Source organism: Thalassophryne amazonica, chromosome 5 (assembly GCF_902500255.1).
Source record: "Thalassophryne amazonica chromosome 5, fThaAma1.1, whole genome shotgun sequence".
NCBI classification, from domain to species: Eukaryota; Metazoa; Chordata; class Actinopteri; order Batrachoidiformes; family Batrachoididae; genus Thalassophryne; species Thalassophryne amazonica.
In genome coordinates, this window is record NC_047107.1 from 70,827,203 (window position 1) to 70,841,366 (window position 14,164).

The window sequence follows — 14,164 nt, forward strand, 5'->3', positions numbered from 1 at the left end:
CAGGATATCTCGGCCAGCGTCATGGATCCCGAGGGGCGTCAACCGGCTGTTGAACGGCCAATGGAAGAACAAGGCGCACAGGCGTCCGCAGGAGGAATGATCGGTGAGTTGCAGCGGATCCTCACCGCTTTCACGGCTCGGTTGGATGTAATGACCGAGCAGAACGTCCTCCTTAACCGCAGGGTGGAGGCTCTCGCCGCGCAGGTGGAAGCGCACCCTCAGGGCGCTGCTGCGGCTCTCCCTCCTGTCGATCCTGTGCGTAACAGTGACGTTCCACAGGTCGTTCAACGACCCCTCCCACCTTCACATGAAGCATACATAAGCCCTCCAGAGCCGTACGGGGGTTGTGTGGAGACATGCGCGGACTTTCTTATGCAGTGTTCGCTCGTCTTCGCACAACGTCCCGTCATGTACGCGACTGATGCTAGTAAGATAGCTTATGTCATTAATCTGCTTCGCGGCAAGGCACGCGCTTGGGCTACAGCGCTTTGGGAGCAAAATTCACGGCTCCTTCTGATATATGATGGGTTTATGAGGGAGTTCAGAACAGTGTTCGATCACCCAAATAGAGGAGAGACCGCTTCAGCCGTGCTGTTGTCAATGAGACAGGGGCGCCGGAGCGCAGCTGTTTATGCAGTCGACTTCCGCATCGCGGCTGCGAGGTCCGGCTGGAATAACACTGCCCTACGCGCCGCCTTCGTAAACGGACTGTCGTTGGTCCTGAAGGAGCTCCTGGTGGCCAAGGACGAACCGCGGGATTTAGACGGGCTTATTGATCTTGTTATACGATTAGATAATCGGTTAGAGGAACTCCGTCGGGAGCGAGGCGAAGGACGTGACTGGATACGCGCCGCCCCTCTCCCTTCCGGGTTCGAAAAGGGGCCGCCCTCCCCACGCTCCACAGCCGCAGCGCTTTGTGGGGCAACAGCTCCCCCTGGTGACGTTGTTAGGGAAACGCACAGGGCCAAAATGGGGAGGCTGATCCGTGGAGAGTGTTTTCTCTGCAGCTCAACAGAGCACACACAGAGAGACTGCCCCAAACGGCCAAAACGTCAACACTCACCCTTAGAGACTGGGCTAAGGGGGGGTCAAGACATTCAAGTGAGACACACACAAATTGCCACACGACTCCCAGTCACAATCCTGAGCGGGGATTTAACCCTTCAAGCCCGAGCACTGGTGGACACGGGGTCAGAAGGGAATCTGCTAGACAGCAGATGGGCAAAGGAGGTAGGGCTCCCTCTGGTGGCGCTTCCTTCGCCATTGCAGGTGCGGGCACTAGATGGCACCCTCCTCCCTTTACTCACACACAAGACACAACCAGTAACTCTGGTGGTGTCTGGAAACCACCGGGAGGAGATTGAGTTTTTTGTAACTTCTTCTACCTCCCGCGTGATTTTGGGAATCCCATGGATGTTAAAGCACAATCCCCGGATCGATTGGCCGTCTGGGGTGGTGGTTCAGTGGAGCGAAACCTGCCATCGGGTGTGTTTAGGATCCTCGGTTCCTCCCGGTTCCCAGGCTAAGGAGGAGGTCAAAGTCCCTCCCAATCTGACGGCAGTGCCGGTTGAGTACCACGATCTTGCTGATGTCTTCAGCAAGGATCTGGCACTCACCCTTCCCCCGCACCGTCCGTACGATTGTGCCACTGATTTGGTTCGAGGCGCTGAGTTCCCGTCCAGCAGGCTGTACAACCTCTCACGACCTGAGCGCGAATCAATGGAGACCTACATCCGGGACTCATTAGCTGCCGGGCTGATCCGGAACTCCACCTCCCCGATGGGGGCAGGTTTCTTTTTTGTGGGCAAGAAAGATGGCGGACTTCGTCCATGTATTGATTACAGGGGGCTGAATGAGATTACGGTTCGCAACCAATACCCGTTGCCATTATTAGATTCCGTGTTCACCCCCCTGCATGGAGCCAAAATCTTTACTAAGCTGGATCTTAGAAATGCGTATCACCTGGTTCGGATCCGGAAGGGAGACGAATGGAAGACGGCATTCAACACCCCATTAGGTCACTTTGAGTACCTGGTCATGCCGTTCGGCCTCACAAACGCCCCCGCGACGTTCCAAGCATTGGTTAATGATGTCTTGCGGGATTTCCTGCACCGATTCGTCTTCGTATATCTGGACGATATACTCATCTTTTCTCCGGATCCTGAGACTCATGTCCGGCATGTACGTCAGGTCCTGCAGCGGTTGTTGGAGAACCGGCTGTTTGTGAAGGGCGAGAAGTGTGAGTTTCACCGCACATCTTTGTCCTTCCTGGGGTTTATCATCTCCCCCAACTCCGTCGCTCCTGATCCGGCCAAGGTTGCGGCGGTGAGAGACTGGCCCCAACCCACTAGCCGTAGGAAGCTGCAACAGTTCCTCGGCTTTGCAAATTTCTACAGGAGGTTCATTAAGGGCTACAGTCAGGTAGTTAGCCCCCTGACAGCCCTGACCTCACCAAAAGTCCCCTTCACCTGGTCGGATCGTTGCGATGCCGCGTTCAAGGAGTTGAAACGGCGCTTCTCGTCTGCACCCGTTCTGGTGCAGCCCGATCCTAGTCGCCAGTTAGTGGTTGAAGTGGACGCCTCGGACTCAGGGATAGGAGCCGTGCTTTCCCAGAGCGGGAAGACCGATAAGGTCCTTCACCCGTGTGCCTATTTTTCCCGCAGGTTGACCCCGGCCGAACGGAACTATGACGTCGGCAATCGAGAACTCCTTGCGGTGAAAGAGGCTCTTGAAGAGTGGAGACATCTGTTGGAGGGAACGTCCGTGCCATTCACGGTTTTCACTGACCACCGGAACCTGGAGTATATCAGGACCGCCAAGCGGCTGAACCCCAGGCAAGCCCGCTGGTCACTGTTCTTCGGCCGTTTTGACTTCCGGATCACCTACCGTCCCGGGACCAAGAACCAGAGATCGGATGCCTTGTCCCGGGTACATGAAGATGAAGTCAAAGCGGAGTTGTCGGATCCACCGGAACCCATCATCCCGGAGTCCACTATCGTGGCCACCCTCACCTGGGACGTAGAGAGAACCGTCCGGGAGGCCCTGGCACGAAGCCCGGACCCCGGAACTGGGCCGAAGAACAAACTATACGTCCCACCAGAAGCTAGGGCTGCAGTCCTGGACTTCTGTCACGGCTCCAAGCTCTCCTGTCATCCAGGGGTGCGAAGAACCGTGGCAGTTGTCCGGCAGCGCTTCTGGTGGGCATCCCTAGAGGCCGACGTCCGGGATTATATCCAGGCCTGCACCACCTGCGCCAGGGGCAAGGCTGACCATCGCCGGGAATCAGGTTTACTCCAGCCGCTGCCCGTGCCTCATCGCCCCTGGTCCCACATCGGCCTGGATTTTGTCACGGGCCTCCCGCCGTCCCAGGGTAACACCACCATCCTCACGATAGTGGACCGATTCTCCAAGGCGGCCCACTTCGTGGCCCTCCCGAAGCTCCCAACAGCCCAGGAGACAGCGGACCTCCTGGTCCACCACGTCGTCCGGCTGCATGGGATTCCAACAGACATCGTCTCCGATCGCGGTCCCCAGTTCTCCTCGCAAGTCTGGAGGAGCTTCTGCCGGGAACTGGGGGCCACGGTGAGTCTCTCGTCCGGGTACCACCCTCAGACCAACGGGCAAGCAGAACGGGTAAACCAGGAGGTGGAGCAGGCCTTGCGCTGCGTGACTGCCGCACACCCGGCGGCCTGGAGTACCCATTTGGCCTGGATCGAGTATGCCCATAACAGCCAGGTGTCTTCAGCCACCGGCCTCTCCCCTTTTGAGGTATGTCTGGGGTATCAGCCCCCGTTGTTTCCGGTGGTTGAGGAAGAGGTCGGTGTGCCCTCGGTCCAGGCCCACCTGCGGAAGTGCCGTCGGGTGTGGCGTGCCGCCCGTTCTGCTTTGCTAAAGGCCCGGACGAGGGCAAAAGCCCATGCAGACCGTCGGCGGACCCCGGCCCCTGCGTATCGGCCTGGGCAGGAGGTGTGGTTATCCACAAAGGACATCCCCCTCCAAGTGGACTCCCCCAAGTTACAGGACCGTTACATCGGCCCATTCAAGATCCTGAAGGTCATCAGTCCAGCCGCAGTGAGGCTTCGGCTGCCGGCCTCACTGCGGATCCATCCTGTGTTTCATGTGTCCCGGATTAAACCTCATCACTCCTCACCCCTCTGTACTCCGGGTCCGGCGCCGCCTCCTGCCCGGATCATCGATGGCGAGCCGGCTTGGACTGTACGCCGGCTTTTGGATGTCCGTAGGATGGGCCGGGGCTTCCAGTATTTGGTGGACTGGGAGGGGTACGGCCCTGAAGAACGCTCCTGGGTGAAGAGGAGCTTCATCCTGGACCCGGCCCTCCTGGCCGATTTCTACCGCCGCCACCCGGACAAGCCTGGTCGGGCGCCAGGAGGCGCCCGTTGAGGGGGGGGTCCTGTTGTGTGGGCCGCCAGAAGAGGAGGTACTGCTGGCCCACCACCAGAGGGCGCCCTGCCTGGAGTGCGGGCTCCAGGCACCAGAGGGCGCAGCTGCCTCACAGGAGCAGCTAGGGTGACAGCTGTCACGCATCACCTGCAACAGCTGTTACCAGTCAGCAGGGGTACATCAGCAGGACGACGTCTCCACCTCTTTGCCGAGATATCGTTCTACCTGGAAGGTAATATTCTCAGCTGACTGCTTGACAGTAACCTTTTGTGACTTTTGTGAGTGATAACAGACCTTTTTTCCAACGAGAGGTGGAGGTAGCTTTCCTGCCGTGTGGATTACTGGGTGCAAACGCGCCCACCTTTAATTGTGTTTTTGTTCCTCGCCAGCAGTACCAGGTCCGACACGCGGAGGCAGTGGCCACCTGGGAGTTCGGGACTTGGCGGCTCCAGTATTCCCGGGGTCTGGTGGCGGAGGAAATCGTGTGGTTCCGGTTCTGCTTTGGACAGGTGTCTCCTATCTTCGAGCCTGCCCACACGACACCTTTGTGGATTGATTCTGATCTATTGTTGTAATCTGTTGTATTTGTTGTGCACATTCACAACAGTAAAGTGTTGTTATTTGACCTACTCCATTGTCCGTTCCTTTGCGCCCCCTGTTGTGGGTCCGTGTACCGACACTTTCCCAACATTTACAGTTGCACTGCCATGCTTAGTGGAACAACAACCTTGTTTATTACTGCAGCGATGCATTAACTCCTCAACTATAACTGAACTCCAAGCTAGACTGCCTGGTATCTTAGCTTCACGTATGGAGAATGCCCAATCAGTTGACAGTCTTGTGGATAGTTTTAATTTAGCGCTCAAAACTACACTTGACAAGCTTGCGCCACCTCTATTAAAACCACGCATTCCTAAAACACAGTCGCCTTGGTTCAGTGGTTACTTGCGTTACCTCAGGCAGAAGGCTAGAGGTTTAGAACGGAAATGGTGTAGCTCCAAATTAGAAGTATTCCACCTTGTGTGGCGTGATGCTATTTTAGACTATAAGCATGCACTACTGGCTACAAAGTGGGCCTATTACTCTGATCTGATCAACAAAAACAATCACAACTCAAAGTTCTTTTTAGACACGGTGGCAATACTTATTCATGGACAACCACCTATAAATCGCTCTCTCTTTTCAGCACAGGACTTCATGGATTACTTTGAGAAGAAAATAGAAGACATTAGGTTAAACATATCCCAGCATGCCTTAACCCAGCCACTACAACCTGCTATTGAGGTGGGTGTCATTACTGAGGTATTACCTAGATTTACAGAATTTGATAGCATCTCAGTAGGTGTGCTGACGAAACTCATAATGTCTACAAAAAGCACAACCTACTTATTAGATCCTATACCAACAAAACTGTTTAAGGACCTGTGGCCCACTCTTGGGTTGACTGCGCTGGAAATTGGTTATCGCTCATTAACTTCTGGATCAGCTCCTAAATGTTTCAAATCTGCAGTGATTAAACCATTATTTAAGAAATCTAATCTTGACCCTGGTGTATTGAAAAAATATAGGCCGATATCAAAGCTATCATTCTGCTCTAAAATTCTGGAAAAAGTGGTGTCACGGCAGTTTGTGGACCACCTTACTGCAAATGATGTTTTTGAGCCACTGCAGTCTGCCTTTAGAAAATATTATTCCACAGAGACAACTCTCACTAACTTGGTGAATGATCTGCTTGCATTGGACTTGGACACCACTATGTTCTGGTGCTGTTAGATCTCACTGCTACGTTTGATACCATGGATCATCAGATTTTACTCGATAGGCTGGAGAATTATTTTGGGATTACTGGAAGTGCCCTTGCATGGTTGACATCATACCTGTCCAGTTGTTCTCACTGTGTTTTGTACAACACTACCTCTTAACCTTAGTGACATGAAATTTGGGGTTCCACACTGGTCCGTATTAGGCCCCCTACTTTTCTCCCTTTATATAGCACCCCTTGGGCATATACTAGTGGCGTTTTGGGAATACCTTTCACTGCTATGCTGATGATGCTCAAATGTATATGCCGATAACTGCTGGTAATCTCATCCACATAAAATCCTTAGAATATTGCCTTGCATCAGTGAGAAGCTGGATGTCTAGTAACTTCTTACTTTTAAACTCTGATAAGACTGAAATGATGGTTATTGGTTCAGTGAGACATCGGCATCAATTTAACCAGCTAGCGCTTAGCCTAGGCTTGTGAGTACTACATCATACTGACAAAGTGAGGAACCTTGGGGTAATTTTTGAGCCTACATTGTCATGACCTCCACATTAGAGATATTACAAGGAGTGCTTTCCCATCTGCAAAATATTGCGAAGATTTATCCCATCCTGACTATGGCTAATGCTGAGACCCTGATTCATGCATTTGTCTCTTCTAGATTGGATTATTGAAATGTTCTGTTTTCTGATTTACTGTAGTCCAGCATTAGGGGTCTCCAATTGGTTCAAAATGCTGCTGCCAGACTTCTGACAGGAAGCAGAAAGTTTGAGCACATTACACCCATTTCAGCATCTCTTCACTGGCTTCCTGTCTCTGTGAGATCGGATTTTAAAGTTCTGCTACTAACCTATAAGATTGTTCATGGACAGGCACCTCCCTATCTAGCTGATCTAATTAAACAACCTGGTGTCATGTCAAGTCATGCTTCAGCAGTACAAAATATATATTAATCTATTGGTTCGTGATATTGTGACGAAAAGCGTATCATTTTCATCACGGCAGCATGAATTCATTCTCGTTCATTCCGTGATGGCTGCACGAAATTAAAAGTTTAGCGGGGGGGTCAGGGTGGTTATGGCTAGGGTGGGGGGAAGGAGTAAGATTAGGTTATGGTTAACGTTAGGTTTGGGGTGGGAGTAGGGTTAGGAATAGTGACTTAAAAAAAGCTCTGTCACAAATATTTGACTCATTTCGTCACGGGAGCACGAAAAAAAAAAGCGTGAGAATGGGCTGAATTAAACCCTACGTACCGGCCCGGGCTTTGCGTTCACAGGATGCAGGACTACTTTGTGTCCCTAGGGTGAATAAAAAATCTGCAGGTCATAGAGCTTTCACTTATCGTGCCCCTGTTCTGTGGAATGATCTCCCTGCATCAATAAAGCAGTCAGATTCTGTGGATACTTTATTATGTTACTATGCTTTTTACTTTTTACTCTTTTACTGTGGTTTTTTAATCTTTTAATTCATTTTATTTTGTTTTCTGAATTGTTTTGTGTGAAGCGCCTTGAGGCGACTCTGTTGTGATTTGTTGTGATTCTAAAATGAATAAATTGAAACTGAAAGTAGATGTTTGATATTTTTGCTTCACAGTTCAGTATTTCGTATTTGCACAGTTTTTCAAACTGCTATTTAATCTTTCTGCTATTTAATTGTTATTCCTGTGCTTCAGTTACTGAACTGTGTGCACAGTCAGTTTTCCTGCTGTTTTCATCAGCTGCAAATACTTCACAAGTGTGAAATTGGGCTCACTTGCCCCCCTGTCACGCTGAGAGCTGTAACAGGGAAAATCCATTTTAAGAATAGAAGTCTTTCTGCTGCTTAATATAGAACAGAGAGAGCCAGCTTCCTTCTTAAAATGGCACAGGACAGTATGAGTGACAGTGTGTAAGAACATTGCATTAAGAACATGGACCGATTTAATTAAAAAAATTTCAATTATGCACTGCGAGAGCAATGTGACTGCAAAAACAGAAAAAAAATCTATAGGAAGCAAGAGCAAACATGAATACTCCATCTGGCTCAATTGCTGTAATCAAGCAAGGGGAAATAAATGATATGTGGAATAAAGATGAGGGAAGGTGTAAAGGGAAATGAGGGGATTAAAAGAAAATATAGAAATCCCCGACTCGACCTTGAAAGTTTGCTGCAGATGGAGTTTGAACCACATGTTGTCTTGTACTCCCCCCCCCACACACACACACACATATGCCTGCACTTCATGCACCTTTCCAGCTTTACACTTATCCATCCATCAAACTACACACCAGTAGACTGACAGCAGGTGTCACCCCCCCCTCACTCCCCACAGCCATCCCAGCCTCACCATGTGTGTGCGACGGTGAAGCGTCTCTGTTTGTGGATGTTGTTGTTGAGCAGCATGCGACGAAGCAACCGCGGAGAGTTACGGGGAGAAAGGCGCGGGGAGATGGAGGAGGGTGACCGCCGGTGTCCCCGTGGCCTCTCCGGCTGCAGAAGGTTCTCCCGCAGAATCTTCACCAGGTCCTCATTCAGCCCAGAATGTTTAGGCATGGGGGGAACAGCCAGGGTGTCCTGGTGGGTCACCCCCATGCTTGCCTGCTGGGCCATGCCTGCCCCGGCTTCTTCACCACCACCACCACTGTCACAAGGACCACTGCCAGTCAAACAAATGAGCCAAATGGGGATGGCAAGAAATATTTCAGTGGTGAGTTTCTTAGGAAAAAGGCATAAATCCAAGAATCCTTGAGATTATCAGAAGAAAAAAAAAGCGTTGCTCGTAATTCCTCACGCTGGCAACTCCTTCTGTAAGATAAGAAGAATAAAAAAAGAAATTCAAATCCCTCCTTTGCCCCTTTCTGTCTCCGTGGGAGCCTGCAGATGTGCTGCTGTCTTTGTCAGCTCTGCAACACACGATGTCTGCTGTAAAAGTGCACGGAGAAGATGAGAGGAGGGTGGAAGAAAAAGTGAGGGAGGGGGGATAAAAGTGGGGATGGAAAAAGGGAATTCTGTGTATCGCAGGCTTTTTTTCTACCCTCCACTCCTTCCCTCTTCCTGGTCTGCAGGAAAAACTCAACACAGTCCACTGCAATTTACACCGGCAGCAGTTTGGCTCAACATGCTCAATGACAAGCACAGCCCAGTATGACTCAGTCCAACAAGGCTTGGTCCAGTTCAGATCTATCCCGTCCAGTTATCCGTTCTACTCCTGCTTCCACAGCTGACTGCAGCCAGTTTGCAAACAACTGATCCGTTGGAGCTGAGCGGAATATGAGCAAGTGTGAGAGCAAGCAAGTGTTTCACAGAGTGTGTACACAATGTAGAGGAGTAAAACAGGGAGGAATGGAGAGAGAGGGTGAGAAAGAGAGAGAGTGAGAGAGAGAGAGAGAGCGAGAGAGAAGATATTTTACGCATGCCTACATGTGATTTGCATGCATTCCATGATGCAGCACTAAAAGCACACATTAGTCACTGAGCAACAGAGTCCAAATATATGCATGCATGTGTGAGTTACTAAATATGTGATAACGCAAGGAAACTTCTAGAGTGACCATTCAAGCATCATCATGCCTCCAGCTCCTGAATCAGTCTCCTTTGCACTCTATTAGTTTCACAAATGACAGCAGACATGTTGATAAATTATGTAATAACAGCCCAGTCTCATGTTTTTTGTTTTTGGTGCTCCTGTGATGAAATGAGTCAAATTTTCGTTACAGCATTTTTTTTTTTAACTCACTATTACTAACCCTACTCCTACCCCCGACCCTAACCTTAACCATAACCTAATCTTACACTTTCCCCCCACCCTAACCATAACCACCCCTGACCCCCCCCCCCCCCCCCCCCGCTTCACTTTTAATTTTGTGCAGCCATCACGGAATGAATTAGAATGAATTCGTGCTGCTGTGACAAAAATGAGGCGCTTTCCGTCACAATATTACAAACCAATAGATTAATGTATATTTCGTGCTGCTGAATTACAACTTGCCGTGAGACCAGGTTAGTAATAACAGTCTGCTGAATATAATATGTTGCCCTGTAAATTCAGCAGATTCCACTTCTTCAACAGCCCTTGTCAACCTTTAAATGTATCTACCCTATGTGCTGATATCCGATTTGTTATTCCTGTTTGCAGCCAATAGTCACTGAGAACCTTATTGTGTTGCATTATTCTAGCAGCCAGAATGGAACCTTTGTCTTGCTTTCTTGACATTTTCCCCAATTCCACGTTCAAAAATGTTGTTTTGGGACTTTAGTGTTGTTTGTTATCAGTAACTCCTTCATTTCTGGCTGTGTCCCAGATTGTTTACTGAGAATACTTTTAAAAAAACTGAATCTTGACTCTTCCCTTCCTCAGTATTGGAGAAAAAGTGGGTGCCAACAAGCTCACAGCATTATTGGAATAACATATTTAAACATCTTATTTTACAATTTTCCTTCTTTCAAATGCATTTTACTGACTAAATCTTCTTGGAGTCCCAAATATTTTAATACAGAAGAATATTCTGTAACTATAACACTGGATAACATGATTATTTAATATATCCCGATTAACAAATTCAGGAAGTGGGTATCTGAGTAATCATCCTTTCTCACAGTAGCTTTTCTACTTGCTGCTACTAATTTTGTGCCCACATCTGCTCGACCTTCCTGTGGTATACCACATGGTTCTGTCCTGGGTTCTATTTAGTTCTCTTTATAAAGACTTCCCTTGTACTTTAGAAGCTATTTCTTGGCACTACTTTTCAGATGACACTCACTTATACACAAGGTTGGGTAGGATTACTTTGAAAGAATACTGCTGGGGAAAGTGTAGTGACACGGACCCACAACAGGGGGCGCAAATGAATGGTCAATAGATGAGCCAAAAGGTAACAATTTAATGTTGTGAATGTGCACAACGAATATACAGACAATCTCAGAATCTGATAGCAGTCAATACACAAAGGTGACGTGTGGGCAGGCTCAAGGATAGAAGACGTCTGTCCTGAGAAGAGCCGGAACCACACGATTTCCGCCGCCACCGAACCCGGTGAATACTGGAGCCGCCAAGTCCCGAATTCCTAGGTGATCACCGTCCCCGACTGTCGGATCTGGTACTGCTGGTGAGGAGCACAAACAGTGAGATGTGGGTGTGTGCACACCCAGTAACAAAAACAGTCAGAAGGTGGAAAGTCATCTCCACCTCTAATCACACACTCGTGCAGCTCCGGTTAACCACTTATCTGGTTTGGGTGTGAAGCGAAGCCGTCGCTGTTCACACCAAACGCCAATCCAGCAGATAAGGCACACAACAGGAAAGCGGCTGCAAAAAGAGTTCAGACTATGACACAGTTATCAGTACAGCAGAGAATTACCTTCCCAGGTAGATGATATCTTGGCAGCGAGGTGGAGATGACATCCGGCTTTTATGGAGTGATGAAATGACGGGTGACAGCTGTCATGAGTTGATGTGTGACAGCTGTCACTCCCGGTTGTGTCCGTGGCGGCAGCGCCCTCTCATGCCTGAAGCCCGCACTTCAGGCAGGGCGCCCTCTGGTGGTGGGCCAGCAGTACCTCCTCTTCTGGCGGCCCACACAACAGGACCCCCCCCTCAACGGGCGCCTCCTGGCGCCCGACCAGGCTTGTCCGGGTGACGTCGGTAGAAGTCGGCCAGGAGGTCCGGGTTCAGGATGAAGCTCCTCTTCACCTAGGAGCATTCTTCAGGTCCATACCCCTCCCAGTCCACCAGATACTGAAACCCCCGGCCCTTCCGACAGACGTCCAGGAGCCTGCGAACCGTCCATGCAGGCTCCCCGTCGATGATCCGGGCAGGAGGCGGCACCAGTCCGGGAGCACAGAGGGGTGAGGTGTGGTGTGGATTGATCCGGGAAACATGAAAAACCGGGTAGACCCGCAGTGAAGCTGGGAGCTGGAGCTTCACTGCGGCCGGACTGAGGACTTTGAGGACCTTGAATGGACCAATATACCTGTCCTTGAGTTTGGGTGAGTCCACTTGGAGAGGGATGTCCTTCGTTGAAAGCCACACCTCCTGCCCGGGCTGGTAAGCAGGGGCCGGGGAACGCCGGCGGTCTGCATGGGCCTTAGCCCTCGTCCGGGCCTTCAACAAGGCAGAACGGGCGGTGCGCCACACCTGAAGGCATCTTCGCAGGTGGGCCTGGACCAAGGGCACACCGACCTCTCCCTCCACCACGGGGAACAATGGGGGCTGGTACCCCAGACACACCTCAAATGGGGAGAGGCCAGTGGCAGAGGACACCTGACTGTTATGGGCGTACTCGATCCAGGCCAGATGGTGACTCCAGGCCGATGGGTGCGCAGATGTAACACAGCGGAGGGCCTGTTCAAGTTCTTGGTTGGCCCGCTCTGCCTGTCCATTCGTCTGAGGGTGATACCCGGACGAGAGGCTCACGTTGGCCCCCAGTTCTCTGCAGAAACTCCTCCAAACATGTGAGGAGAACTGAGGACCACGGTCCGAGACAATGTCAGTTGGTATCCCATGCAGACGTACGACGTGGTGGACCAGGAGGTCTGCTGTCTCCTGGGCTGTAGGGAGCTTCGGGAGGGCCACGAAGTGGGCTGCCTTGGAGAAACGGTCCACTATCGTGAAGATGGTCGTCATGCCCTGGGACGGCGGGAGGCCCGTGACAAAGTCCAGGCCAATGTGAGACCAGGGGCGACGAGGCACCGGAAGCGGTTGCAGAAGTCCTTGTGTCTTGGAGTGGTCTGCCTTGCCCCTGGCACAGGTGGTGCAGGCCTGGACATACTCCCGGACGTCGGCCTCCATGGACGCCCACCAGAAGCGCTGCCGGACAACTGCCACGGTCCTATGCACCCCTAGATGACAGGAGAGCTTGGACCCATGACAGAAGTCCAAGACTGCAGCTCTGGCCTCTGGTGGGATGTATAAACGGTTCTTTGGTCCAGTTCCGGGGGCCAGGCTCCATGCCAGGGCCTCCTGGACGGTCTTCTCCACGTCCCAGGTGAGGGTGGCCATGATAGTGGACTCCGGAATGATGGGCTCCGGTGGATCCGACAGCTCAGTCTTGACCTCATCTTCATGCACCCGGGACAAGGCATCCGATCTCTGGTTCTTGGTCCCGGGGCAGTAGGTGATTCGGAAGTCAAAACGCCCGAAGAACAGTGACCAGCGGGCTTGCCTGGGGTTCAGCCGCTTGGCGGTCCTGATATACTCCAGGTTCCGATGGTCAGTGAAAACCGTGAACGGCACAGACGCTCCCTCCAACAGGTGTCTCCACTCCTCAAGAGCCTCTTTCACCGCAAGGAGTTCTCGATTGCCGACGTCATAGTTCCGTTCAGCTGGGGTCAACCTGCGAGAAAAGTAGGCACACGGGTGAAGAACCTTATCGGTCTCTCCGCTCTGGGATAGCACGGCTCCTATCCCTGAGTCAGAGGCGTCCACTTCAACCACGAACTGGCGGCTAGGGTCGGGCTGCACCAGAACTGGTGCAGACGAGAACCGGCGTTTCAACTCCTTGAATGAGGCTTTGCACTGATCTGACCAGGTGAAGGGGACTTTTGGAGAGGTCAGGGCTGTCAGGGGGCTAACTACCTGACTGTAGCCCTTAATGAACCTCCTGTAGAAATTTGCAAAGCCGAGGAACTGTTGCAGCTTCCTACGGCTTGTTGGTTGGGGCCAATCTCTCACCGCCGCAACCTTGGCCGGATCAGGGGCAACGGAGTTGGAGGAGATGATGAACCCCAGGAAGGACAAAGAGGTGCGGTGAAACTCACACTTCTCACCCTTCACAAACAGCCGGTTCTCCAACAACCGCTGCAGGACCTGACGTACATGCTGCACATGAGTATGTCATCCAGATATACGAAGACGAATCGGTGCAGGAAGTCCCGCAAGACGTCATTTACCAAAGCTTGGAACGTCGCGGGGGTGTTAGTGAGGCCGAACGGTATGACCAGGTACTCAAAGTGACCTAACAGGGTGTTAAATGCCGTCTTCCATTCGTCTCCCTTCCGGATCCGAACCAGGTGGTACGC

At 51.3% G+C, this 14,164-nt stretch overlaps 1 protein-coding gene across 2 annotated transcripts in view; it reads right to left on the minus strand.

The window, feature by feature from the left end:
- The window catches only part of pde4d (phosphodiesterase 4D, cAMP-specific), a 769,874-nt gene that overhangs the window by 567,184 nt on the left and 188,526 nt on the right, over window positions 1-14,164 (minus strand). The window contains exon 1 of one of the 2 annotated variants that reach the window (XM_034170506.1): window positions 8,496-9,176. The exons of the other annotated variant lie outside the window; for it this stretch is intronic. Coding sequence (XP_034026397.1) covers window positions 8,496-8,758 — 263 coding nt within the window. The 5' untranslated portion in view covers window positions 8,759-9,176. Of the gene's footprint in view, window positions 1-8,495; window positions 9,177-14,164 lie in introns of those variants that run through there. 2 annotated transcript variants of the gene reach the window in all.